This window comes from Buteo buteo, chromosome 17, assembly GCF_964188355.1.
Source record: "Buteo buteo chromosome 17, bButBut1.hap1.1, whole genome shotgun sequence".
Lineage (NCBI taxonomy): Eukaryota > Metazoa > Chordata > Aves > Accipitriformes > Accipitridae > Buteo > Buteo buteo.
In genome coordinates this window covers 29062688-29090480 of record NC_134187.1, presented here as the reverse complement: position 1 = coordinate 29090480, position 27793 = coordinate 29062688, and the positions used below count along the sequence as shown (strand labels likewise).

The window sequence follows — 27793 nt, the reverse complement described above, 5'->3', positions numbered from 1 at the left end:
TTCCTAATGATCTTAGAAGTTCAATAAATGAGAAATATTCCTTGCCAATGTATCTCCAAAAGTATGCAGAAACGGATTTTTTTCCCCATAGAAAGAGGGACGCAGAGAATCAGCCACAAAAACCTTTCTGTGGGAATTATTCAGTATCTGACTTCCTTTAGACTCTCTCTGTGCAAACCAACATACAGTTTCAAAATTGTTGGGTTTTTTCCTTCGTAAGCAACAGTTGCTGGTTCTGTTAAGCTAGAATAGAATATTCTTGCCCTATCAGATGATAGAACCTACTGTGTTGTACAAAGAAATCCCATGTAAGCGAAAATCACTTAATTAAGAGAAAGCTAATGAGAGAATTACTGAAGTATGCAGAGATACTTGTAGTTTCAAAGCTTACAAACTCATCGGAAAAGCAGAACAATGTCTTGCAACTTAAAGCAAAAGTAAGAACCAGCTCGCTCTATTCATTAGATTTTAAGTTTATTATTTAACTGCTGGACAGGCTTATACTGTTTAGCCACCGAACTGGAAGAAATTTAAACCCAACATGATTTTTTGCTGATCTGCTTTAGTCAATAGCCTACCGCGTGTTTTGTTTCAGAAAGCCCTTACTGACAAAAAAGTTAAATAGTATAATTCTAGCAAGAGAGATTACTGCATAGGTGATGTAGATTTTTGTTCTGGGGCTTTGAATATTTCAGAGCTCATGTGGATCTCAGATTTTTTTTTTTTTTTTTTTTTTAACAGTGCTGAAGGTTCAAGAGATTTAGGTTGATTTGAAGGTTAGAGACCAAGAATAGGAACTCTGTTTTGGTGAACCACTTTCCTGACATGGACAGAGCCACTCATCTTGTGCCTTTGTTTTCTGTTTTCCAGAACAGATAACGTGCACTTCCTAGAGCTACTTAATATTTAGGAAGCGGTGCGTTTAGCATTAATAAGAGCTCCCACACATTCAACCCATTAAATTCTTAAGATTGTTGGTAACGGGTAACTAACACTGCTTGTTTCATCTGATAATAAAAGGTATATGTTAATTGCTATCTCAATTTTCTCCCTTCTTTTAGAAAATTTCTCAGTTCCCCCAGATGTCACAGCAACTACCTCCTCTTCCTCAGCACGCCCAGCAGCGATTGACCTTCCTCCTTCAGGGATCGTGAAAGGCATGCACAAGGGATCTAATCGGTCTAGTCTCATGGATACTGCTGATGGTACGGAAGCTTTCAGAGTACCCAGAAATTAGAATGGTGTTAAGGACTTGAGCTGGGAGACCAAATCATGTGACTTAAGTTTATCCCATTTAAGCACTTCACAAATTTGAAATGGTTATGGCATTAGCATTAACACATTCCTATGCCACAGTTATGACATTGGCATGAACACTTTCCCATGCTGCAGCAATTTGCTAATATGTACTGAACTGGAGAAAATCATGGGAGAGACCATAGGCTTTTCTCTTCTTTACTGCTTTTTAAGAAAAAAATTATAAATGCATAGGTAAGCTAATTGTTTTTAAAAGCTTTTGTCCTAGAATTCCCTAAAGGAAAGGTAAGATGAATGAAATAATGTAATTCTTAACTATAATTAAGCTCCCATGAAGCTGATAATACTCACTCTAAGCTGGTTGGCATAAACCTTTGTGCAGAGGGGTAGCAGTAACGCTTCTGGTCTTGTTGTGTCCTCCCTCTGCTGGCAGTCTTGCACTGCAGTTGATCGATACTGCAGGCAGGCACAGATCTGTAGGCAGTGTTTTGCAGCAAGTGCAGTGTGTCAGAGACAGATGGAAATCAGCCTTCAGAAGGGAGTAAATGCTTTAAAAATTCATTTCTATTACTAGGATTTTCTGACCACTGAGTTAATACAGAACTGATATAATACTTACTAATGATGTCCTGCACTGGCACAACTTTTAATAATGGAAGCCAGTAGTTGAATGAGTGGGTGCATGAAGAGAAGTACCCTCCAGTGGAAGGCGGTAAGATATAAATGTTAACAGACATGACGAACACTTTTATTAGACAAAAATCTTTCCCTCCAGGTGTTCCTGTGAGTAGTAGAGTCTCCACGAAAATTCAGCAGTTGCTTAACACCTTGAAAAGACCTAAAAGACCACCCCTGAAAGAATTTTTTGTGGATGATTTTGAAGAAATTGTGGAAGGTAATAGCACCAAATAATGTTTTTTATTAATTATTTGTTATAAGTACACAGACATGCACAGTGCTGAATTTATTTATCCCATTGTTTTTGAAGTTGACTCTGATTGGCTATTTGTAGCTAACTGTAGCCTTCATGAATAGTCTGATACAAAACCAATGTTTGAAGTAATTTACTGTACTGCTGAGCTTTGGGTGGCCTCCTCACACTAAACTTCTTGCAATAACTAAAACTTATTAACAAAACTATTTAAATACATTTTTAAAACCCTTTCATTTGTTTAGGCTACTTTAATTAATTTCCCAAAAGGGATTGTCTTTAATGGTAATTTCATTACAAGCTTATTTTGTAAGACTTTTTCTTTTCTCCAATTCTGTGTTACTTTCCTCACTACTGTTGTAATGAATACCTTTTAGCAGCACCTTAAGAGAAGACTATGTTCATGATGTTTTGTTCTGTGAAGGGCTTCCTAGGAAATTATATGTGATAGGGGTTATTAAACCTAAAGGTGATGAGGAAGAGCATTTGTTTTCGGTATGTCTTTCCAGCCTAACTGGTAACAAATGGGCAAAGATGAACTGGAAACATTATTGAATTTTCTTCAGTTCCACAGCCTGACCCAAATCAGCCCAAGCCAGAAGGACGTCAGATGACACCTGTGAAGGGAGAACCCCTGGGAGTTGTTTGTAACTGGCCTCCCGCCTTAGAAGCAGCACTGCAGCGCTGGGGAACCACGCAAGCTAAATGCCCCTGTCTGACAGCACTGGATGTTACAGGAAAACCAGTTTATACCCTCACGTATGGTGAGTTGAGCCCTGGCTCCCATTGCTAAACTGCTCCGAAAGAGCAGCATTGGATGGAACACAGGGTTGTTAGTCTTAGTGTGGTTGCAAATACCTTCCCGGTTTTTGAGAGTTTTGTAGACAAAGCAGTGTAACTGAAAGAGGACGTGACTGTAGACAGTAAAAGCAGTCAAGAATTGAAATATTCTCTTGTATGCTGGATTGATTTAGAGTTGTGCAAGTCTCTCTTCTTTGTGTTCTAGGCAAATTGTGGAGCAGAAGTCTCAAGCTGGCCTACACACTGCTTAATAAACTGGGGACCAAAAATGAACCCGTGTTAAAACCTGGAGATAGGGTAATGAGTTTGGGACTGTCTGGTTCTCCCTCTGAAATAAAAAGAGGGGTTTGGGGGGCTGTAACTTACTACAGACACTATAATCTTGTCCTTTTAATAGCGAGACTCTTATCCCAGGGACAGGCTATTTGGGAAAGAAACTTTTGTGATTTTTCAGTCCTGCTGGCTCCTCTGTAAGCAACTTCTTGGCTCTGGACTTCGAAATACATCTAAGGAAGAGCATTGCACCTCTGAGACAAAAACAGAGTTTTACATCTCTCTGTTTTGGCTGTGTGTGCATCTTCATGTGTATGGGTGCACAGGGAATGCTGACATTGCTGCGCAAGGAACTCACGCACATACCAGATATTCCACAGAAGAAAGAGTGCTTAAAGATGCCCTGTGAAAAATGTTGTGGTAGAATGTGAAATAACACAAAGTTTTCTGACTTTTAGTCACTATAGATCTGAACTGTGCAATTTTTCTTTGTATTTCAACTAACAACACATTTTTGTGAATTGTAGGTAGCCCTTGTTTATCCCAACAATGATCCAGTCATGTTTATGGTGGCGTTTTACGGCTGTCTCCTAGCAGAAGTCATACCAGTGCCTATAGAGGTACCTCTTACCAGAAAGGTAACGTTGATGGAACTTAGAGGAGTGATAGGCTGATGCGGGATGAAAACCAAGTCAGACCATCAACCTCTGAAAGTGTTTCACAGCATCCAGCTGCTGCCTTAGCAGCTCTGTATCAACGCAATGTGTGAACCTGGAATAGCTGTTTAAAAATGGAAAAACATATTGACCAGAGAGCTGTGCTGAGTAGCTGGAAATGGTCGATTCACCTAACTGCTGTAGTCTCCATTCTGTTACTGCAAATAAGTTATACGGTACAGACAATACTGTGAATCTGCCTTCTGATGTGAAGGGAATCTCATTTCCAGACATGCTTAGCATCTGCCAGTCTTTTGACTTTGCTAGAGACTGAAGGTGCTAAGTATCTCTGAAGACTTTGAGGCACTTCTTGTAAATCTTTGCTCAACGAAGTGTTTTCTTTACCCTTACCAGAATTTTTGCAATATTGCCATATTATTGCCTTGTCAAGAACTGTCTAAAACTATAGAATTTCATAAGAGGAAACAAAAGAAACAGGATAATGGCAAACATATGGCAAGAGAGGTTGTAATGAAATGGTAAGCTAGTCTGGTAATACTATGGGAGTCACAGAGCTTTGCTTTGATTTGTCTGTAATGTGACAACTGCTGTAGCAACCAAATACAAAATTAAAACTTCTTCCAGTATTTGCCCAATCAGATTTCTTAGTGAGCTACCTCATTCCAGTGTTTTTATCATTGTGCAATAGAAATTAATTCCTGGGGAAAGAGAGGCCTTGTTATTTCAGTGTAATTATATGTTTTGCTTTTTTTGCCTCATCATTCCTCTTTGAAGCATCTGGGCTTCCATTAATGAAAATAAATGTTGTATGCTCAATGCCTAGATGCTGGGCATGAGCGCTTGTTTTCTGTGGATTTCACATTCAGTGCATTTTAGTCTTGCCAGTATAATACTTCTTTTATACATAAAGAGTTCCCTTTGAGAATCACCAAATTTCTCTGCAATCTGTCCCCAGTTACATAATTGTTTCATTTTTGAACAAAATGAATTGAAAAGAGCAGACTTGATATGCAGAAGAGTAAGTAGCCCTTCTGCATTTTTGTGGTGGCTTATTTTCCTATGGACTTTTATTGGCTTTTAGGTATGTCTCCATTTTCACCCAGCAGGCCTTTGTGCTGGATATATATCATCTTCCAAAATGTGTTATTATGTAAGCTTAGAAGCAGTTGTACTCATCCGTGCCAGACAGTGGTTGTCATCTGAGTTTCAAACCATTGCCAGACATCGGATGCAGGCAAAGAAGGACAAACCAAAGGAAAGAGTGTTTGTGGGCCTGGGTTGTTTCTTCTTTTTCCTCCCCATGTGATCCATAATGTTACCATCCAATTACCAGAGCATTACCAAACCTTGGATTTTGGTAAGGGGAAGGTTGACTTATGTCATCTTTAAACAGGAATGACTTTTTTCCCTTTCTTCCTCAGGATGCTGGTGGTCAGCAGATTGGTTTTCTGCTGGGAAGCTGTGGTATTGCTTTGGCCCTCACCACTGAAGTGTGTCTGAAAGGGCTTCCAAAAACCCAAAATGGAGAAATTGTGCAATTTAAAGGTTAGATCAGTTATATACTTGCTTTTGATTGTACTTTTGCTATAGCTGAACTGTCTGAAAGTAGTTGTCAGAGGTCTGAATGCATTTTGGGGTGGCAAAGGGAGCAACTTTTCTGATAGCATCACTTGACTATTGTAGGTTTTATGCATATGGTATAGATTGATCCATTTGTCCGACAGAATTGCTTTGGTGTTCTGGAAGTCACGATGAGTCCACCTTACAAGACAGGGTTGTCCTCAGATCCCTTCAGTGGCATTTGGCAGGTTCAAAAGCAGTTTTATTAATGCTACAACAAGCTATGTTTAGAAATACTGTGGGGATCTTTCCTGAGTAGAGGAAGTACCTTGTTGCCCAGTGAACTCCCTGATGAGAAACGAGATGAACCTTCTGGCTAGTAGCTTGGCTTGGATTGGTATTTTGCTTGTGTAACTGAACTTGGACAAATGATGGGGTTTTAGTGTATTCTTGCAGAATATAAATCCCTCAATAAATAAACTGATATTAATATTCCACTTTAATTTTGGCTCTAGGTTGGCCCAGACTCAAATGGGTTGTGACAGATTCAAAATATCTTTCCAAATCTCCCAAGGACTGGCAGCCCAACATCTCAGCTGCAGGAACTGAGCCAGCATATATTGAGGTAAGTAGTGAATGGGGAATAGAAAGTAGTTTCTGTGAGCTGAATGTAATGTTCTAATCACTGGAGAGATAATACTTCTGCCTTACTACCTTCAACTTCCCAGTTTCTAGCCGCTGAAACAAGTCTTTCACTGTGTACAACCTGCTGTGAAGCTTATTTTAGTTTTGAATATCTTTGTGGCCTTGAGCGCTGCTCAAAATGAATTGGAGAGCACTGTTCTTGTTCCAGAAAGCTAGTAATTGAGACAACTGAGCTCTTTGAGATAGTGTACTTGATAACATAGTTTTCTGAAACTTCTTAAGCCAACAGCATTTTTAATTTTCTGTTCTTCCTAGCAGAGCTTATTTTCATTTGTACACCTCAGTAAGGCAACTTCTAGGAATTGCAGTGGTTTAAGTAGTAACAGTAATTTGGCTATACTTATGGGAGCAGGAAGAGATGTTGCGAGAAGCAGTAACAGGGAAATAAACGCACACACATTCAATTGTCATCTTTATCTCACATCTCTCTGGAGTTATCTGAACATGTTTGCTACCTGAATAACTATCTTGTCAGTAGTGAACCTTGCTGATACCTTTCTACAAGCAGGTACTTTTTTGAGTATGTCTTAGCAGCTTTAGAGAAACAAAACTTTATTTAATATGGATTCTGTGATTTAATTTCCTTCATATGTGGCATCCAGAGTCACACTCTGACTTTTTTTCCTCTTCTGTAGTACAAGACAAGCAAAGAGGGAAGTGTTATGGGTGTTACGGTGTCTCGAATTGCCATGCTGTCTCACTGTCAAGCCTTGTCTCAGGCCTGCAACTATTCTGAAGGTACGTGATGTCACAGAAACATCAAAGGAATGAAGGTTTAGCGACATCATTTTCAGTGGTTGCCTCTCATATTTTTAACACCTGTCTATGAGTAACCAATACACAATAGTATCTACTTTAAAAAAAGGTAAAGTAAAAGAAAAAGCTGCAGATTAATTCTCCCCCAAATGTGAAGGCTGTCTGTAATCTTTTCCATTGAAAACTACATCAGTTTCATTCCCATAGTGAAGAGAAATAAAAAGTGGGATTTGCATCATGTCTAGAAAGTTAACAAGTCTGTTCTGATGAATCAAAAAGGGAGCAGATGAATCAGAAGTGAGGCATTTTCCAATGAGCTTGGGTCTCCCTCTCACTGTACTAATCACCTATTAAAATGTACCTCCAAACTCCTGTTCTTGATAGTGTGTGTAAATATTAAAGTACCTCTTGCATAAACTGGTTCCATACTAGTCGCATGAGGTTTTTTGGCTAACCCGGAAATGGAGATTGGAAATTGCTGATGGGAGTACAGAGAGTTCTGCTATAGGATATGGTTTTAGTCTGGTCTGCCTTGTAAATCAAGCTAATTTATATATCCATGACTGAAACTTTATTTTTAGAGCTGTATGTCATAGTACTTTAAAATGCAGAGTTTGTCTTTTGGAAGCCATCACTTTAATTTCCATTGCTTCTGGGAGTCAGTGCTTGAATGATGTTCTCTACTCTCTTCCCCTGCTACTGCTCATGCATAATGAGGTTAAGACCCTTTCTGTTCTACTGATGTACATTACAGGCTGGAATGTAATTTTCTTGCAACTTTCTGGGATGTGTTCCTTCTCTTACATTGATGTTCAGTTGCATTATTTTGCCTAACAAGGAGCTCTGACTAGTAAAACGTATAATTAGACAAACAAGGCTCTGCACTTGCTTGCTCTATGTGTACCTTTTAGAGCAGATCTGACAGATTCAAATGACAGTTTCAAACGTGTGCAGATTCTAGCATAAATAAAGGTCACAGCTGTCCTGGAACATTTCACTTCAAAACTACAACTTTCTTCTCCCAGGTGAAACGATAGTGAATGTTTTGGATTTTAAGAAGGATGCAGGGTTGTGGCATGGCATTCTAACGGTGAGTTGAACCTATAAAGACTTTCTGATACATTTCATAACTCTTTATAATTGCAGCATTTGAGGACATGGTTGAGGACCGTTACCTATTAAGTCAACCATTTCTCTCCCTGCTAGATCTGCAGTTCTCTGGAGGAAGTGTGGAATCATCCTCAGTAAACATATGTGAATTCATGGTGGGGTATGAGATGATGGGGAGTGAGGGTGACTCCTGTTTCTGCTTCATAATAGGTTTTGTGAGCCCTTTTCTAAAAATCTTTTTTCTGCTTTTCAGAATGTAATGAACAAACTGCATACTGTCAGTGTGCCCTATTCTGTGATGAAAACCTGTCCGCTGTCATGGGTGCAGAGAGTTCATGCCCACAAAGGTAACTGTGGGCTTTAGCTTGAAGTTCTCGGGGTAAATGAGCACAGGGCAATTAATTGAGGCTTGCTTGCTTTTGTGAGAATTTTCTCCTTTAGGAGTGTTGGAGTGTGTATTCATATGAAGATGACTCATGGAAAGCTTTTATTTGTCCTTACATGGTTTTTTTGTGTTGGTTTGCAGCAAAAGTTGCTTTAGTCAAGTGTCGAGACTTGCACTGGGCCATGATGGCCCATCGAGACCAAAGAGACGTCAGTTTGAGTTCTCTACGCATGCTGATTGTAACTGATGGTGCAAATCCTTGTGAGTATGCGCATCCTGCTGTTTTCAGGAGAGAGGGTTCTCAGCTAGTTATCTCACGGGCTCAAGCTTAGCTCCTTTTGTAGATACTTCCGAGAAGATTTCAGTTAGGGCAGCTGTCTAGTAACACAGGGCTGTGGATTGTGGTACTTGAGCACCAGGGTAAGGAGTTTTCTGTGCTTTCATCCTTTGAGTATGAGTTGTGAAAGATACCGCAAAGTAAGAAACAGGAGAGTTGAATGGGGAGCTCTTGTGTGTAAAACAGAAATCTGGTCGACACAGTGAGATTAGTTTTAAATTGCTAACAGGGGATAAGGTAAAGGCTTTTAAGAAGAACTTTGGAGGGGAAAAAATCCCCAGAAAAATCTGCAAGGAATGCTGTTAGTGAAAAGGCTTAAAGAATGTTTGTCTAGATGGCACAAGGGATACTTGGAATACCATTAGACCTGTTTTGATTATGCACACTGCATGGAAACAGACCCTACATGCACTGATTTTTGGAGGTTTGGAAAATATTTTAAGCCTATTGTACCATGAGCATGTAACAACTCTGAAGCAAACCAGGGGAGAAAAGCAGACTTGTTCAAGAGAATACGCCTGTTCCCAAGTTACATTTAGTAGGCACTTAAGCTCCTTCGTGGCTGCTATCTTGGAAGATGCTACCTGGAGTTTTTAGAAGTGATACAGTATATATACTCTGCAAATACACTGCACTTATTTCTAGGTTATTTTATGACAATTTTAAAAATGAAATTATGTAAAGTCATAGTGGCATATTTTCTTTCTTTCCAGGGTCTGTTTCCTCATGTGATGCCTTCCTGAGCTTGTTTCAGAGCCATGGGCTTAAACCAGAGGCAATTTGTCCATGTGCCACATCTCCAGAAGCAATGACTATTGCAATACGGAGGTAATGGGCATACAGCATTGCAGTCTATTTGCTAGATTAAGTGATCCAGGCTGAAGTTTGTTCACACATCAGTTGGTCATAGTTGACTTAAGCATGTAATAAGCTCCAGTGACATTTACTGTGCGTGCTCAGGTATTCAAGTTGTTAAATATTTCTCCTAAGATACGAGTGCTTTTTTTTCCTTTAAGATGTGTGACAGCTCAACAGTGCCTGTAAGAACTATGCACTGCTTTTTCTTACTCTTGATTTACACAGCTAGTGTGGTATTCTTGAATCTGAGATTAAATTTGGTATCACTTTGGACAGTCATTTTCATAGTCTGTTTCTGTCCATTGCTGCCTTCTGTAATAAATAGCCCTGTAACCATCTGGCCTGGGAGCTAGTGTTTAACATGGGGTAAGCTGAAGAGCTGGAAGAAGAGTTGCACTTGCCCAAGAATACAGTTTCTTATTGATCAGTGTGGCTCTTCTGGAAGGCAGTCTCTATTGTCATCTCACAGTTTTAAATTTTTTGTGTGAAGAAAAGACATTGAAATAGGCATATTTCTGTTGCTGCAATATCTTCATCTGAGTCTAATAATAGCCTGTATGCCTGATTTAGTGTATTCTTTTTGTGTCCTTCAAAGGCCTGGGGTCCCTGGGGCACCTTTGCCTGGAAGAGCCATCCTGTCCATGAACGGGCTGAGTTTTGGTGTGATTCGTGTCAACACTGAAGATAAAAACTCTGCTCTCACTGTCCAGGATGTTGGCCATGTGATGCCAGGAGGTAAAAATGTGTTTCCTATAAGACCTTTTTGTGAATGGTCTGGAACGTTTTAGAAAAAGAACCAGTAAATGTTCTCTCCCGTATTCACCCTCAGCGTTGGGGGAGGTTAGGCAGTCCCCATACTGTGCTGTCATATCTGTCACGGTTAAATGTGTCAGTTCTTGTACAAGGCAAATCTTGGGGACTATTTTAACAATGCGTAATTTGTCCTAGGAATGATGTGTATAGTGAAACCTGATGGACCACCTCAGCTCTGTAAAACAGATGAGATTGGTGAAATCTGTGTTAGCTCCAGAGCAGGAGGAATGATGTATTACGGGTTGGCAGGGGTGACAAAGAATACGTTTGAGGTATGTATAGTAGAATGCGTCTTTCTTTCCCCATTTTCTGTGTAGAACCAATAGCCTCGTATAATCTCTTGGTTTTGTAACTTAAGTGTTAATGTTGTTTTTTAAAAAGATACCCTGAAAAACTCCTTACAGTTAGAAATATTCAGCGTTCCCCTTTCATAAAGATCTCCCACACTGCTAAAATGATGACTGTACTAAGAATTCCCTCCCCTTCTCATCACTTCACTCGCATGTAGTGCAATTCTTGATGTGAGGAATGTTTTTCTATCCTCAGGCAAATCCACTTTGCCTCCAATGTCCTCCCTTCTGTTGCAGGTTATCCCTGTGAATTCGGCTGGCTCTCCAGTGGGTGATGTGCCATTTGTCCGTTCTGGCTTGCTGGGTTTTGTTGGACCTGTATGTAATACAGTTTTTGAGCTTGCATTGCTGTATTCTTTTGTTCGTGCTAGTAGCCTTCAATATTTAAAAGAAAAGCATTTGGGTACAGAAGTATGTGTAAGGATAGCTTGCTGTCGATAAGGTAGTTGAGAGTTAATGGGTTTGCCTGAGCCAGTAGGAACCCTTGCTTTTCCAGCATGTTGTCATTACAGTGCCTTACTGCGTTGCTTGTTACATTTTGAGATTGCTAATTCTAAAACCAAGTGTAAGAAGCTTTTTGTATGGCAGTTCTGCTATGCGTGCTGGAGTGTCTTGTCTCACTGAGTGGCTAGGATGCTTCTCCTGGTTTAGTCATAAATGACATAATTCAAAGAGAAAGAAAACGTCTTTTATACAAATTCCATTGATCTAGCTATAGTTATGAAATACACAAGTCATCAAAGACATTTGAATATCTGCTTTATGTAAGTTACTCACAGATACCTTTTTATCTTTCAGGGCAGTTTGGTGTTTGTGGTTGGAAAAATGGATGGATTGCTGACAGTTAGCGGACGTAGACATAACGCCGATGACATTGTAGCAACTGGATTGGCAGTAGAATCAATAAAAACAGTTTACAGAGGAAGGTTAGCAAAATAATCCTTGCCCCTCCCCATAAGTTTCTGCATGTAATATAGTGAAACAGGATCTTTAGTATGATCGTCGATTTCTCTTCAGTAACTGGTTTGTTTGTGTAGCTGAGTTAAAGCAAATATGGTTTTGGTTTAGACGGTAATTGGCCTGATCCTGCCCAGCACAGGTCTATTTTCCCCACTGTCTGTTTGGCTTTTCATCAAGTCTGTGTACTTTAGGGGAAGGAATCAAGTAACAAGGTAAGTCAGCCACATGGAGGATTTAATTCTCTGTCTCTATAGGATTTACTTTTAAGCCTCTGTAGTACTTAGCTGCTGGCTGATGCTCTGCAGCAAGGAAGAGTTTCATTAATGTCCAAAGATACTTAATTTTATTTAGCAGTTGTGGACATATTTTTCTAGATCCTCAGGCAAGGTTGGAGCTCATGTCTCTAAGACTTAACGGGAGATTTTAAGCTGCCCAACATCATGTAGATACTTTTAAAGCTTTTATTGCATTGGTGATTTGCCACAGGTTGGAACAGAAATGTGATAGCAGGTTGAGAGGACAGGGGACTATGCTATGTAGAAATTTCATCAGAAGGTGGAATTATTTCCTTACATACTTCACAAAGTCTTTCTTTTTTGACTCAGTTTTAATTGTCTAATGTTTTTTTCTCTATCTTCACCCCATGGGGTTTTTTTATGAGTTCTGTCTTTAGTCTGTTTCCTTGGCTTCCTATTCCCAAGGAATAAAACTGAAATTTGTGCCAATATGGCTCTCTCCTTTTCCTTAGGATTGCTGTGTTCTCAGTATCTGTCTTCTATGACGAGAGGATTGTGGTGGTTGCAGAGCAGAGGCCAGATGCCTCTGAAGAGGACAGTTTTCAGTGGATGAGTCGAGTGTTGCAGGTAAGCCCACTTACGTAGGTGGACGAGGTGAGTTTGTGCAGTTTTTCAGTGTGTGGGCAGATCAGAGGCCATCAGCATGCCCCAGATGGAAAGAGCACAGGCTCATGATCCCTGTTGGCACAAGGTATTTTTACAGGGTCACAAGCTGGGTACATCTGCTGCGTACAAGCTGTTCTGTTGTGTCCTGAAGGTCCTCGGAAAGCGGCTGCAACACTGAGTAGTGTAGGCTCTGACAAAGTGGTCAGCATTATGCTAGCAAGATGACTGTGTAGAGAAACACAGTTGCCTGTCAGCACTGCAAATCAGACCCAGTGCTCAAGCTTAGGAGCTATGCCTTTAGTCTTGGACCATGCTGGTGCTCAAAATTATGCTTTAAAGCCACCCTTATCTTTGGAGTTGCATTTTCAGCAGGGAGACAGTAAGCATAGAAAGGTTAAAACAGCTGAATGAGTGTAGTCCTAAGAAAGTAGAATGAGAAGAAAATACTTACCTTGAGAGCTACCTGCACTGCATGTATGTCATTCCTTGGAATGATGTTTCAGGTTGTGACATATGCAAAGTGGGAAGGTAAAAATCAGGGAAGTATCTGGTGGTCTGAATAAATGTATTAGATGCCTAAATGCTGAGGTGGACAAAAGGGAACAGAGTGTGATGGTTCAGAGGAGACGGATAAAACCCTAAGATCAAAAATGATACGATTCATCAAGCAACTGTGTATGTTTGGGGATTTTGGTCATGAAAGATTTAAAAATGGATTTCTTCTATATGAAATGGACTATAAAGGCAGGGATGCTGACAAGCACTGAACTCTTACCATAGGGCTTGCTGATGTTACAGAGGTGAAACGGAACGATATTGACTGACTTGCTCCTCCAATACCTTATAAATGCAGGGATTTGTCTTGCAGTATGTCAGTCCAGCCAGTAACAGTAGACTGTCTTCAGTAGTACCAAGAATTCAAGTGACCATCTTTCCTTTTCTCTAGGCAATTGACAGCATTCACCAAGTGGGTGTATACTGCCTTGCTCTTGTGCCAGCCAACACATTGCCAAAAACTCCATTGGGAGGGATCCATATCTCTCAAACTAAACAGCACTTTCTGGAGGGCTCTCTGCATCCGTGCAACATCCTCATGTGCCCGCACACATGTGTGACAAACTTGCCAAAACCCAGGCAGAAACAACCAGGTAACATGAACCCCTTTTGTTTAATGTTAGTAAACTGAAGTTTGCTACCTCAGACCTAGGAAGCTGAGTGATGCCTCCGACACTGAGCGTCCTTCTTGCTGGGGATCACAGCTTGTGTTGTGGCCCATGGCTGAGGTGTGTTTGAGGCCTTTCTTTGCATGTGTCAGTCAGGAATTTTGATTCCTACCTTTGAACTCATTGGGATTCTCTCTACTGATGAATAGGAGACAAGCCTTCTGAACTCCGTCAGTGAGCTTTCATTGCCTCTCTTCTTGCATTCATGCCCAGGAGCAGTGGGATCCTACAGAGAATCTTTGTACCTTTGCTTTCCTGCAGATTGTAGTTCTAGGCAGCTCCTTCCCCTTTGCATTAAAAATCCACATTTCATGTGGCTATTCTTTATCAACAGGCGTTGGCCCTGCCTCTGTGATGGTGGGGAACCTGGTTGCTGGGAAGCGTATTGCTCAAGCCTCTGGAAGAGATCTTGGTCAAATAGAAGACAATGATTTAGTTAAAAAGGTAAATCAGTGTTTGTTACAGCTAGAGAATGGGAAAGACTTTACCTCACAGCTGAATGCAAAGCAGCAATGTGAAGCACTTAAGTACTGCCTCTGAAGTAGAAGCACTAGTATTTAATTACTGCCTCTCTGTTTCAGCACCAGTTCCTGACAGAGGTATTACAGTGGAGAGCTCAAGCAACTCCTGACCACCCACTCTTCCTTTTATTAAATGCCAAGGTACAGTCAGTGCTGAGCTGTTGTTTTTTAAGGTCCACAGCATGTTATTCAGCGCAAGTTTGAGACTGTCTTTAAAATCTTTTGCCCACTCCAGTGTCCTCTATTTAGTCTCTGTATTGGATTTTGCCCGTAGATTTGTAACTTAAAATTTGAACCTTTGAACCTATAGGTCACTTCATCTAATTGACTGTCATGGTTCAATGCTTCATTTTAAAACTGAGCGTGTTTGTAGGTCCCACTGGTTCCTGTATCATTTAATGGTGTATCCCTGTTGAGTATATTCTGGCAAGGTTCTGGTGCAAGAAGACCTGAACTGACTCCCTGGAAGGTAGAATTTTCTAGAGCAGATCTAACTCCATCTCTTATCTTTTTGATGTTGTAGTGGATAATTGGTTCAATGAATGCCAGCAGCCTATAGGTATAGATAACTAGTAGCTATAGACTGACGCTAGCAAGCAAGCTGGGGTTTTTTTTGGTTTGGGTTTTTTTTTTTTTACAGCGGCCATTTTACTGACACGTGTGTTGTGCCAGGCCCTGTTTAGAACATTTTTGTCTCCTTTCAAGGGAACCACTGTGTGCACAGCCACCTGCCTTCAGTTGCACAAAAAGGCTGAGAGAATTGCATCAGTTCTGTGTGACAAAGGACATCTCAATGCAGGAGACAATGTGGTGCTTCTTTATCCTCCTGGTAAGCAAGTTTTAATAATGACTGCATCCCACTGTACAAATGCAGCATGGTCTGTCTTTGAAATCTCATTGCGATCTGGAAGTATAGGAGAGATCATTGAAACAGCAATGCCTTAAGGACTGCATAACTCGCTGATCTAGTTTTGACTCCGGAGAGGGCTGTCCTAATGTCTTGCAATTGCAGTATCAGGACTCAAACTTTGTTTCTCTAGAGTTTTGGAAAAGCCAATTTGTACCTTCTTACTGCTGGCTAGATCTTGCTGTGTCATCAAAGACTTCTGTGGTTATCAAAGATCCTCTGGTATGATATGTTCACTACAAGGTTATTAGAAACTTGTGACCGCACTGCATGTGCTTGAGAACTGTGCTAGTCACCCTCCCAGAGACTCCTCAGCTCCTGGTCTACGCAGATCTTGTTTGTCCGAAGTCACGTTGCCAGTTGGCAGCTTTTCATCCAGGGAGAGCATGTAGTTTGCTATAAGAAATGGCAGGGCAGCTTCTGGTAGAAACTGGTGCCATCGCCTTCAGCTGTGCAGAAAATGGGCACTTTCTCTGAGACTGTTGGGTGCCTTTTCTACAGCAGTACACTGGGAACAGTGGGAAGTGCAGTCTTGCCTGCTGTGGCCAGTAGCACACAGCTTTATCACTTGGCGTGTGGAAGATGCTCACTGCTAGTGAGAGATGTTCTCTGGCGTGTGTACTTCTTGCCCTACCAGTCAATTCTGCTTGTCCTGACTGACTTTTGAGTCATTTGGCACTTGGGACATTCTTTTCCTGTAAGATGGATACGGTTTTCTGTGTGGTCAGTCTTCTCTACTTTCCCAGTCCCCTATCCCAAGCTTTCTTAGCTTCCTTGTTGTTCTCCCCCTGGTGTTTGGACTGCTTATGTTGCACATCTGTGCTGTGGAAGTGACTAGTGTGTGTACTTTCCTCTAACGGAAATTGTAACCGATGCTTGGCGAAAAAGTACTTGGTGGGGAAAGGCTGGTGTCACCAAGGTGTCCATCCACCAGTGTCCTACACTACAGCCTATCGTGTCCTTGCAGGCATTGAGCTAATCACCGCATTCTATGGCTGTTTGTATGCTGGCTGCATCCCTGTGACCGTGAGACCACCTCATGCTCAGAGCCTCGCTGCTACGCTGCCCACTGTGCGAATGATCGTGGAAGTGAGTAACAGGGCTGTAGCTGAGAGCATGGCTGGAGCACTGTTGCTTCAGCTTCTCAGACTTGAGTGGTTAACACAGCTGTCCACACTCCCGTGCTGTTTATGTGACAGCAGTGACTGAAGCACATCTTATAACTGAAGGACAGTGGCTTTGTTCATAAAATGCAAGAGCCACCTGTCTTTATGTGGCAAGATGAATAGCTACAAAACGGGTGGTTTCTGAGAGATACTAGCGTGCGGTGTTACCGCCTAAAATTTTGCACTGACGCTCCTTACTGCTGGGCAAGTGCAAATCCTGCTATTAGTTACTTTCCAAGCCCAGTAACCAGGAAAGGACCATGGTGGGAAAAGCTAGATGGAGACTGTGTAATGTTCTCACCTGCTCGAAAAGTCCCGACATGGTTATTTGCACTTTAGTCTGCATTTGGGGTTTTAGTGAAGGAAGAGTAGAGAGCAGTGTGTTGCAAAAGCCAAAAAAATGAATGCAATTTTGCTGGGGGAAGCTGGCTACAGATGGTAAAATACACTCTCTGAACATCAAATCTTGCAATGACAGTGCCACTGGGACGTGCTTTTGTCTTTCTTTTTTTTTGGTAAGTATTTATCTTTTTAGGTCAGCAAAGCTGCCTGTATTCTCACAACCCAGACCTTGATGAGACTACTGAAATCCAGAGAGGCAGCTGCTGCTGTAGATGTGAAAACCTGGCCAACCATCATTGACACAGGTGTGGTCCATGGGCTAAAAGACTTTTTGAAGTTCTGCGTAGGGGTTACCATTGACTTCCAAAGGGACTGTCTCACATTTCAGATGCTAACTGGATGGCTCTTAAGAATTTGTTTGAATATTCAGAAAAACTAGCCAAGATATAAGCTAGGTCTGAGCTTGTTTACTGACATCTCTTCGGCATTTGTTGGGCTATGTATGGAAAGTAATTTTACTGAAAAGCCATGTTGCAGACAACTGTTAATTTCCTTAAGACAAGAGCGAGTTGGTCTTTTCTCCCTTTTCTTGAGAATAAATAACTTTCTACATGGGAACTTTAGCAAGAGTCTTGTCATATAGTAGTCTGTCTCTTTTCGAAAGAGAATTAATAGAAAATGTTATGGTCCATCTCGGGCTTTTTGAAAGTTGTGTTCTCCTTTCAAATACCAGTTCAGTAATCAAAAATTAACCATGTTTGTTCCTTTCTTGTACAGATGACTTGCCCAGGAAGCGGCTGTCTCAGATCTATAAGCCACCTACGCCTGAAATGTTAGCATATCTAGATTTTAGTGTTTCCACAACAGGCATGCTTACAGGAGTAAAGGTACAGTAAAATGTTTTCAGAAGGTGGGTTTTTTGGTGTCTTGTCTTTTGCTGATATTCCGAACGACCTCTCCCCTTGACCTCCACCATAGCTGGCTCTTGTAGCTTAAATAAAGACCACGCTTTTCTTCTGAGCTATGGTTTTGCTGCAGACAATGCCATGTGGCTAGGAAGACAGGCCTCCACAGTGGGCATCAGGAATTCTGCTGCTGCCTCCCACTGGAGAGCTGCTGGTTAGGAGAACAGTAAGCAATGCGAGTAGCATAGCTGTGAGCTTCTGCTTTCCTCCCACCAAAAGCAGAACAGGAATGCAGTTGAGAAAGAGGAGGATAAGAAACTAAAAAATGAAAACCTTAGACTGTCATTAATGACCAGCTGTGTTTAGAGTCTGAGATGCCTAAAGCTTTTAATCATTAGCTGTTGATATCACTATTTCTGGTTTACCGTGGCTCAGAGGGTTCTGCAATGCTCTGCCTCTGCTATGGAAGATAAGGGAAGAGAAAACATAGTTTCTGGAGAAGTGTTATGAAGGCAAACCTGTCTTTATTCTTATCCACCTGTCTTGAGAAGTCCTATTCTGATGTCCTTGAATTTCAGCACAGTTTCTCTGTCTCTTGTGTTGCAGATGTCCCACGCAGCAGTGAGTGGCCTTTGCAGGGCAATCAAGCTTCAATGTGAGCTCTACTCCTCTCGGCAGATTGCAATTTGTCTTGACCCCTATTGTGGACTAGGTTTTGTGCTCTGGTGCCTTTGCAGGTATGACTTTTGAGGGGAAAAAGGAAAAGATTAACTCTTGGCTGGTTATAAATGGGAAATGGCAGTCCACATCTTTATCTGGTGTAATTACAGACAGATTATGTTGACATTACCAAAATGACTGTTTTTCTGTAAGGGGAGAATTGGTCATTGAACTGACAATAATATGTTCCCTTTTCCTGCAGATTAGCAAGATGTTATCCTATCTTGATTATGCGTTTTTGTGCTGCCAAATATCACTGGCTCCAAAACGTTTCTCTTGCCTTTCTTCCTTGATTATATGTTGCAGTAAGGGAGTTTTCGTTCTGTAAACTGTGTGGTTGAGCCAGTTCTCTTCCTTCACTCTGACAGTGTGTGTGCACATTTCTGTGTGTATAAATTGTTATTCTTGTACAGTAAGCTGTATTTTTAAAACAATGTTGCTACAGAAGGTGGGCATTGGAGCTATTATCAGTTTGCCTCAGATGCAGTCCCACAACCTGCTTTTGTCCTAGCAGGAATGTAACATGAAAATACAGTAAATATTAATTTAAAGATAACTACATGCTACACAAAAATATTTTCTTCCTTAATGTTCTTCACAGTGTGTATTCTGGACACCAGTCAATATTAATTCCTCCTATGGAGCTGGAATCCAATCTTTTTCTCTGGTTATCTACTGTCAGCCAGTATAAAATAAGGGACACTTTCTGTTCCTATTCAGTCATGGAACTGTGCACAAAGGGACTTGGAAACCAAGTTGAAATGTTAAAGGTAAGAAATGTTTCCTGAACGTTATGTTACATAATGGTAGTAAAGCAAAGCAATATGATTGTTAAATACAGCAGTTTTCCTATTGCACAAGTCTCCAGTCCACAGCTTGCTCAAAAAGCAAAAGCAACAAAAGATGTTTGCAGCCCTAGGAAATTAAAAGGATGGAAATTGAGTAGGGTGTAGGTAGCACGTTGCCAGTGAGTGTCAGGGACTGCTGGGCAAACCCTGAGGAGAGGATGCCAGCAGCAGAATGCTATGCAGAAGAATTGCTTATATAACAGTCTGCAGTGAAGGCTCAGACCAGCACATGATGTAAAGCACACATGTTAGGCAATTTGCTAAATAGAGGTGTTTTCTCCTTGGAGATGAGAGGAAGGAAAAAAAATAGCTACAATAAAATGCTTGAGGTGGCTTTTTGCATGGGGTTTACTGAAATAGTGTACTCAATCTGTGAGGTTAAGGATCAGTCTTGTTCTGTTGGTGGCATAGAGTTCTGAAGGTGTCTGCTTTGGGGTGTGTCACCAGTTAAACAGCATAATGCACGGATTTGAACAACTGGCTAGTGCTGTTCGGTGCATTTATGATCATGTCTAGAAATAATAATGGATTCTGGTCCCAGTTTTGTTGAAGACTCAGTGTAATCCCAGTAAATGACTTTACTCTCACTTGGTTTGCTTTCCATCTATATAAATAGTGAATAACAGATGTAATCTTAGCTGAAAAGCACTGCAGAAGCATGTGATGCTATGTTCTGTAGCAGAGGAAGAAGCACTGTTAATGCATATTTTGTTGTAGCAGTATTTCTAGGCTCTGGTCAGACACATTTTATAATTACACACAGAAGGTGAAAAGAGGAAATAACTTGAACAAAAGAACAGGGTTTGTCCTGCATTTCCTGAGTAATTTCCAGGGATAAAAAGCAAATGTCACTTCTTGTGAGGGGCCAGATCTTTGTGCAGTGTGGCAGAGTTAATTAACACATACAGTCCTTTGCACTCATTTGTGGTTTTGACAGGCACGAGGAATTAATCTGTCCTGTGTCCGGACTTGTGTGGTAGTTGCAGAGGAACGGCCACGAGTTTCTCTCACTCATTCCTTCTCCAAGCTCTTCAAAGACATTGGCCTGTCGCCTCGTGCTGTAAGCACCACCTTTGGATCAAGAGTCAACGTTGCTATTTGTTTACAGGTAACGTGAGTGCTTTCTAGTGCAGGTGGTGTCACTGGCATCGGATTTCCAGATTCAGTTGTATTCTGAATCAGCAAGCTTCCTAATCTGCACACGCTTCTGCCCAACATCTGCTTTGTAGAGAACAGCTGGCACAAGATTTAAGCAGCTTCTTTTGTTTTCAACTGCCAGATTCTATCACAGATGCTCAAAACAACTGAAACATGACATTAGAGAACTGTTTATTTCCATGTAAACAATGACTAGTTGCACTAGTTGCCCCAGGGCTGATAGCTGAGAGTGCCTGGGCTGTCTCCATAGCAGCTCTCCCCTCCCCAAAGATGCATCCCACACTGGTGTTACACTCGGCTTAGAGAGAAAATAGCCTGTTTACTGAAGTGTTTCCTTAGTGCGACTGCAAATGTGGGGAAATGTGAATATGAATCTTGCTGCCAGTAAGAAACTCCTGGAAACATTTATGAGCTCAGGCAGAAACTACCCTGACTTCTGTAGATATGTTAATTTTTTTTTAAAATGTTAACCCTTCAGGGAACATCTGGGCCTGATCCCACCACGGTGTATGTAGATCTGAAATCCTTGAGACATGACAGGTACAGTAAGTTTACTTAAACTTCTTTAATAACTCTATATAAGATGTTGTAATGGTACTGAGCTATCACACCTCTCAGTAGATTTCAGCTCTTTTTTTTCCTGACAATGTTTTCTTTACCTTTAGAGTACGTCTAGTGGAAAGGGGAGCTCCACAAAGCCTGCTACTTTCAGAATCTGGGAAGGTAATTTCATGTTACTACCTAAAGGCATAGCACACAGCATCTGATGACCAGGCTTTTTTTTTTTTTATGTCCCTTATGATGTAGATGCGTAGCTAGGAAAGGTAGTCTTGTGGCACGGCATGGGAAGAGGTGATAGTTGGTTACGCTGTTCCTCTGGAAAGTTAGTTTAATTTATAATAAAGCATCTGTTGATTTAGGAGCATGTTTTGCTGAAACAATTGGTAGAATTGGTTCTGTTTACAGTAAATGAACCATATCAAAAGTGTCTGCTGTCATATCCTTGAAATCAGCATGCATCTGAGATTTACTGTAGCTCTTACTCCCTTCTTTAAATGGATTAACAAAAAAGATGTTTCCCAGTAGTTTTTAACATTGAATTCTTCAAAGTCGAGGTCTGTCAACATTTACAAGCCTAAGAAAGCCTTACTTATGTGGTTTGAGTCACGAAATACATTCATACAGTTAGCGTACTTCAGTGTACATGCCCTAGCATGTTTTATACCTGTTTGTAATTTCTATGGGTGAAATCATGCCTTTCCGGAGGTAAATGAACAGCCTTTGTATTTCAGTTGTGCATGAAGATAATTCATATACGGATTACATATTCTTTCTTGTGATCTTTAGATTTTACCTGGAGTCAAAGTAGTCATTGTTAATCCTGAGACAAAAGGGCCTCTTGGAGATTCTCATCTTGGGGAGGTAAGCACAGATTTTGCTATTTGGGTAGCTTCTCCTGTTGTCTGCTTCTTGAGCTATATTCTCTTGGTTTGATTATGTAAGTTGCTGGGTGACAGTTTGTGAGTGGTAATACTTGCAGGCCTTTTTAAGCTGAATTCTTGCTGGAGTGTTCAGAATTTGGGTGTGTTATTTTACTGTCAAGTTTAAAGAAAAAGAAAGCCTACTAGAAAGGAAGGCTTACTCCACTCTAAATCTTGCATAACTAGCTTCCAAATAATCTAATTTACATTTTGCTTTCCTTATCTTGATTACACACCAGTATATTTGATCTGTGTTGATAGATTATTATTAATTTTTGGACTTCATATGTTATAAAAATCCGCAGTTTATTTACTCAGTTAATCCTCAGCTTACAGTTATTAGGAGAGTGGATCTGCAAAATGCATTTTTAAGATTCTATAGGATATTTGGAGGTTTGAGCTAAGCACAAAACATAAAGTGTTTGGATCTGGAATATCTTAGATAAAAAGAGAACCTTCTTATTACAGTTTATTACCTGCTTCATTTTAATACTCAACAGATGCTCTGGTTTTGTAGTGTGTGGATCTGACGGTTTTTCCACTTCCTGTACAGATTTGGGTTAATAGTCCACACACGGCCAGCGGCTACTATACCATCTATGACAATGAAACCCTTCAAGCTGATCATTTCAACACTCGACTAAGCTTTGGTGATGCTGCTCAGACACTTTGGGCTCGGACTGGATACCTTGGTTTTGTTCGTCGGACAGAGCTCACAGCTGCCAGCGGAGGTATGGCAGAAATTAGTCATTATCTTTTAAATGAAGATGAAGAGTTTTCTTTCATACTATGCAGCGAATAAGTCCTGATCCATGTGTCTGGATAGAAGAGACACTTTATCTAAATTCCATTTATTGTCTGCCATTTTCTGCTTTCACTGTATGCATACACTTCATTTCCCATCTCTCCTCTCTAGAGCGCCATGATGCACTGTATGTTGTTGGAGCACTGGATGAAACTTTGGAACTGAGGGGACTGCGTTACCATCCAATTGATATTGAGACTTCTGTATCTCGAACACACAGAAGCATTGCTGAATGGTAAAACAGCTGTGAAAAATGAATTCATCCTAACCTAGCTGAAACGTAGCAATGTTTGTGCAAAGATGCAGGGTTTAATAGAAAAAAATAGGCAAATTCAGATACTTTTTTGTGTTACCATCAGCAAGTAATGCACCTCATTTCCCATCTGTAGATCAGAATAATACTGGGCTGACTGACTCAATGTTTTCTCACAAGCTTTAATTCAAAATAGAAATGATGATTTCCTGCTTTGTGGTGTAAAGAACCATTTATATTTGAGTCAGTGAAAGCAGCATTTAGGTCATATGTCACACTAGGTAGTACTGAGATATGTTTGAACCGATCTTTGTCATGTCGGGACTAGGTCTTCTTGGAGTTAGGTCGCTTGCAAATGCAGCCCAAAGCAGGTGGTAAACTCCATCTAAGGATAAAGAATTGTAAACTTTGGATCTTTGTTTTTGTGAAAATAACCTGGGTTTGTTTGGGTTTTTTTTCTTTTTTTAGTGCTGTATTCACATGGACCAACTTGCTCGTGGTTGTTGTGGAGCTGTGTGGCTGTGAACAGGAAGCCCTGGATTTAGTTCCTCTAGTTACAAACGTGGTCCTGGAAGAACATTATCTAATTGTGGGAGTGGTGGTGGTAGTGGATCCTGGAGTTATTCCTATCAATTCCAGAGGAGAGAAACAACGAATGCATCTCCGCGACAGTTTTCTAGCTGATCAGTTAGACCCCATATATGTAGCCTATAACATGTAACGTGTATGGGGGAAGTGATGTTCAGAAACTTTGTGGGACCACTAAATGACAAAGGGTGGCGATAGAAATGAAGCTGGTGAAAATTACTAATACTTGATATAAAGTTTGAGATTGCTGCCATATTCCCTTCATCTCACCCTGTGGTATTAAGATCACGTTAACTACCAACGGACAAAAGGAAATGTGGTAGACAATGGAAAACATTTGTAACAGTTTACTGAAATATTAGCTTTATAGAAAATGCAAAGTTGACAAGTGTGTGAGCCTCAAAATTCCTAAGGCCTTTACAGTAGTGTTACTTTTTTCACCTGTTGTACATATTTGTATTTTTATCTAATACTGTTTTAGGATTCTATAAGGGGAGGGTTTATTTAGTTAAGATGATAAACTATTAAGAAAAGGGTCATCAGAGTTCTGCAGTTCCCTACTATATAATGTACTTTGCATCTGTACTGTAGCTATTCATTCCATGGGATCACACAACTTATTTAAAATTGTGCCATGACCAAATCAATAACTTACGGAATCTAAGAGTTACTTATTCATATAGATATTTCTTGAATTTAAAAAGAATTTTGCCTATATTTTAAATATGTAAATATTATTATACATAATTCACTTAGATAGAAAATTAACTTGGATAATGATGACAGCTGAAGGTAGAAATGTTTAAGGACAAGTAACTTTTGTGGTCCTTAGCATAATCACATTTGGTTAGACAACTAATGTGAGATACACACATCTTTCACAAGTTTTCTTATTTCAGTATGTAGTCTTTTATTGCTGGCCAGAAGTGTGTCATAGCATGTAGAAACCTATGATTTTAGGGCACATCTTTCTCAAAGAGGCTGAATTTGAGCAGTAACATGGAATTTGGTAGAAATCGCAGTGCAAGTCCAAAATGTGTAACTGAAATGATGCACCTGAGTGACAGCCTCTGCCTCCACCCTCTATGACACCTTGTGTTTAAAAGGAAAAAAAATTCCTTTAGATTGACACACAGTTAAATTCACTGTTTGTGCAATTCAGTCATCATTCCATTCAGTTCCCTCTTGGTAGAGCAAGAAATATTGTAAATAGGCTCTAATGTAAACTGGGAGGCAACAACTCAAGTTTTCCTCAAAGCATTGACTAGAAGGAATTAGATAATTCTGGATTTTAAGCTGAATGCCATTTTTCTTTTACAGGAGGAGGCACAAAAATGAGACAGCAATTCTGGTAAACACATCATTAAATAACTTTGTGAAAATTAATATCCCAGCCTTCAAAATACTGTGTCAGTTTTTACCTTAGTAAATGTAAAGAAACAGAAGCCTTAGAGTAGTGGGTATAAGCTCTTACTGTTAGGAAGCAATTGCACACCGGGCTGAGGGAGAGATGGTGTTTAAGCTTTGACCCAAAATTACCTTTCTTTCCTCTAATACTTAATCTTTTAAGAACAATTAAATTCCTGTGGATGTTAAGAAAACATGATTTTGGAAGCAATGAAAACTGATACCAGATACTGCAACAGGGTTTTTTTGAGTCAAATGTAGTATGCAGCGTAAAGAAACTTGTTGTTAAAGTGTACCAGATTACCTCATTCAACAGTTTTTAAAAGGTTTATACTATGAACTCTGAAGATCCTGTGGCAGTAATCAGAGCAGAACCCAGTGTATCTGTAAGCAAACCCCAGTTTTGTCCTTGAAAAACTCCTGATGTATTCTGTTAGTTCTTCACTGAAGACAGGAGTATTAAAATTTAGATATGAAGTTCTGAGTGATATTTTTGAAAAACATTTGGTGGGGGAATAGAATTAGAAACTGGAAGTTATTATGGCAAGTCTAGACTTAAGAGTTCTTTGCAAACACTTCAGTTTACAGATGCACACTTTTGAACAATTTCTTTTTTTGTATCTACCACAGTAGTAAGACAACACCACAGATGAAATTTTCATGGTATTGTGCTGCTGCCTGGGTGTGAAAGGTTGCTCTGTTAGCAGTAGGGATACTCTCTGGTTTCTTAAGATGTGTGTCCTAAAATCCCTGTGCATGAAGTCTTTAATATATTTAGTTTTAACAAATTGGCCACAAAGTGAGGAAAGTGACAGGCGTAACTGTGACTAATACAGTTGGTACTGCAACTTATTTAGGGTGTAAAGTGCACAAAAGTTGTTCTCCCTCTTCAGCCAGCAAAGTCTTGTTATTATGTGTTATGCATCACTTTATTTTTTATGTTTTCTCACACAGCAAAGTGATTTGCAGTACAGCTTCACTTTATTGCCTGTTTCAGAAGAAAATTCTGATGGTCTCAACCTTTTTCTTACTCAAATTAAAGCTTTAGCTAAATTGTTTCCAAATACTTTATTTGTCCATTGAAGTGGATTTTAAGTACAGTTCTAGGATTGTCTTTTATTTTTACTTGTGATTTTTCAGAAATAAAAAATGCATGCATTAATTTGATCAAAGATTCCCAGTATGGGATAGATTGACTTTCTGAAATGGCATTTTTCAATGGCATACTGAATTATTTTAATTTTTTTTTCCTTGGTTTTTATTTGGCTAGGTATTGATAGTTTCTTATGGTTTGGGGTTTTATCTTGCAAGCTTACTGTGTACTCTTAATCTTTATTCTGGCATGTTACGTTTCTCTGTGTTTGAGAACTGTAAGTTTACAGTCCTGCCCATAGAATGAGATAACATTCCATTCTTGATCGCCAGTAAGTGACATATAGCAGCTGGCCAGTTTTGACTTTATTGAATGCTTTTGTCCATGTTTGGCACAGTGAAAAGCAATGTACTGGAGAGGAGGAAGTATGGAGCTGTGAATCTGGAAACCCTGATTTCTAACTCCAGCTCTGCTAATGACTTGCCACAAGGCCTTCCACAGGTCATTTCACTCCTTCAGTTTCTTCCTCTGTAGATGAGGATATTATCTAATCCTTACAACATCCCTGTGAGGTAACTAACTGTACAGCACTAAGTGCTAAGTATTTTTCATTGCTAGCCTCTTTGAGGTTGGGGTCACTGATAAATGATTATTTGGGTGTCGTGGGAAGGCTGTCAAAAGATGTGACCGTTTTGCTTTACAACGGTTGCTTGGTATCTTTCCATACAAGAACAAACTGAGATACTGAAATTCAGAAAATTGGCAGGGCTACTCATGTTGCGTGCTCAGGTTCAGGGTCGGATGCTTTTCCGTACCTGCTGAATCAAGCATTGAGTCCCAAGAAGCAGACTCTCCATGCCAGTTTAACTTTGCAGCGTATCCAGTTGCAGAAGGCAAATTATTTCCTACTGTTGTCCATCAGATTCTAAGCTAACAGCTGCAGTGGAACTTAAAAAACTAGGAATTCTTAACACTTTGAACTAAAATATTTTGTATGTCTTACTGTCAATGAATATTCCCTAAGCAAAATATGTGGGTACAGGTAATTTCAAGTCCTGTTTTGTTAAAATTTGCACTGCATTTCTGATTTAAATACATGTAATTAAGATGTGTCATACTAACTGTCCTAAAAATAAGGTTGTAAAAACAAGATAAATTTTAGCCCTAGATGCAATTTTTCTTTAATTTCTGTCAACCTATTTACCATTGTCAAATTCAGCATTATGTAATTATGTATAAAGTTTTTATTTATTTAAAATTAGATTAGATATTCATTTTTAAATTTAACATCTGGCTGGACAGTGTTCCATTAACGCATTGATTGTGTTTCCTTTGTCTTGTGTTAATAAATATTGATGCCTGATTGCTTGCTTAGTTCTTCGTCCGCTGTTTCTCCGAAGGATGGATGGATGGATTGATTGATTTTTTTTAAGGAAGCAAACATGGGTTAGCATTTATCCTGGTGAGAGGGAGAACTCGTAAGTATTTTTGCAAATATGTTATGTCACTTGTATCTAGAAATGTATGAGAGCTGAAGCTGTGAAGAGCTGAGCTCCCTGCTCTGCCAGGGCTGGACAGAAGTTGTCTTGTACCTACAGCAGTAGGCCATTTAGCTTTTGAAATCAGTTGTTGTAACTGAGCTCACTTGCTGAGGACAAATTAGATGCAGTTTTAAGCATGACCTACCTATAGTTAAGATTT

The 27793-nt window shown here is 40.1% G+C and overlaps 1 protein-coding gene across 7 annotated transcripts in view; it reads left to right on the top strand.

The window, feature by feature from the left end:
* DIP2B (disco interacting protein 2 homolog B) overlaps positions 1-27455 on the top strand; it is a 70225-nt gene extending 42770 nt beyond the window's left edge. For 4 of the 7 annotated variants that reach the window (XM_075049487.1, XM_075049490.1, XM_075049485.1 and 1 more), the window contains 33 exons: positions 1062-1205; positions 2033-2152; positions 2755-2952; positions 3195-3286; positions 3790-3900; positions 5361-5484; positions 6015-6124; positions 6840-6942; positions 7986-8050; positions 8324-8417; positions 8597-8716; positions 9506-9620; positions 10246-10385; positions 10599-10735; positions 11051-11131; positions 11612-11739; positions 12522-12636; positions 13622-13823; positions 14233-14342; positions 14480-14560; positions 15125-15248; positions 16294-16415; positions 17028-17139; positions 17612-17721; positions 18346-18476; positions 19061-19229; positions 20245-20415; positions 20944-21005; positions 21131-21188; positions 21813-21887; positions 22500-22677; positions 22863-22986; positions 23473-27455. In XM_075049487.1, the coding sequence (XP_074905588.1) occupies positions 1062-1205; positions 2033-2152; positions 2755-2952; positions 3195-3286; positions 3790-3900; positions 5361-5484; positions 6015-6124; positions 6840-6942; positions 7986-8050; positions 8324-8417; positions 8597-8716; positions 9506-9620; positions 10246-10385; positions 10599-10735; positions 11051-11131; positions 11612-11739; positions 12522-12636; positions 13622-13823; positions 14233-14342; positions 14480-14560; positions 15125-15248; positions 16294-16415; positions 17028-17139; positions 17612-17721; positions 18346-18476; positions 19061-19229; positions 20245-20415; positions 20944-21005; positions 21131-21188; positions 21813-21887; positions 22500-22677; positions 22863-22986; positions 23473-23725 (4079 nt within the window). In that variant the 3' untranslated portion in view covers positions 23726-27455. Of the gene's footprint in view, positions 1-1061; positions 1206-2032; positions 2153-2754; positions 2953-3194; positions 3287-3789; positions 3901-5360; positions 5485-6014; positions 6125-6839; positions 6943-7985; positions 8051-8323; positions 8418-8596; positions 8717-9505; positions 9621-10245; positions 10386-10598; positions 10736-11050; positions 11132-11611; positions 11740-12521; positions 12637-13621; positions 13824-14232; positions 14343-14479; positions 14561-14792; positions 14889-15124; positions 15249-16293; positions 16416-17027; positions 17140-17611; positions 17722-18345; positions 18477-19060; positions 19230-20244; positions 20416-20943; positions 21006-21130; positions 21189-21812; positions 21888-22499; positions 22678-22862; positions 22987-23472 lie in introns of those variants that run through there. The other 3 variants (XM_075049491.1, XM_075049486.1, XR_012653341.1) reach the window with 3 other exon arrangements.
* Positions 27456-27793: the final 338 nt, after the last annotated feature.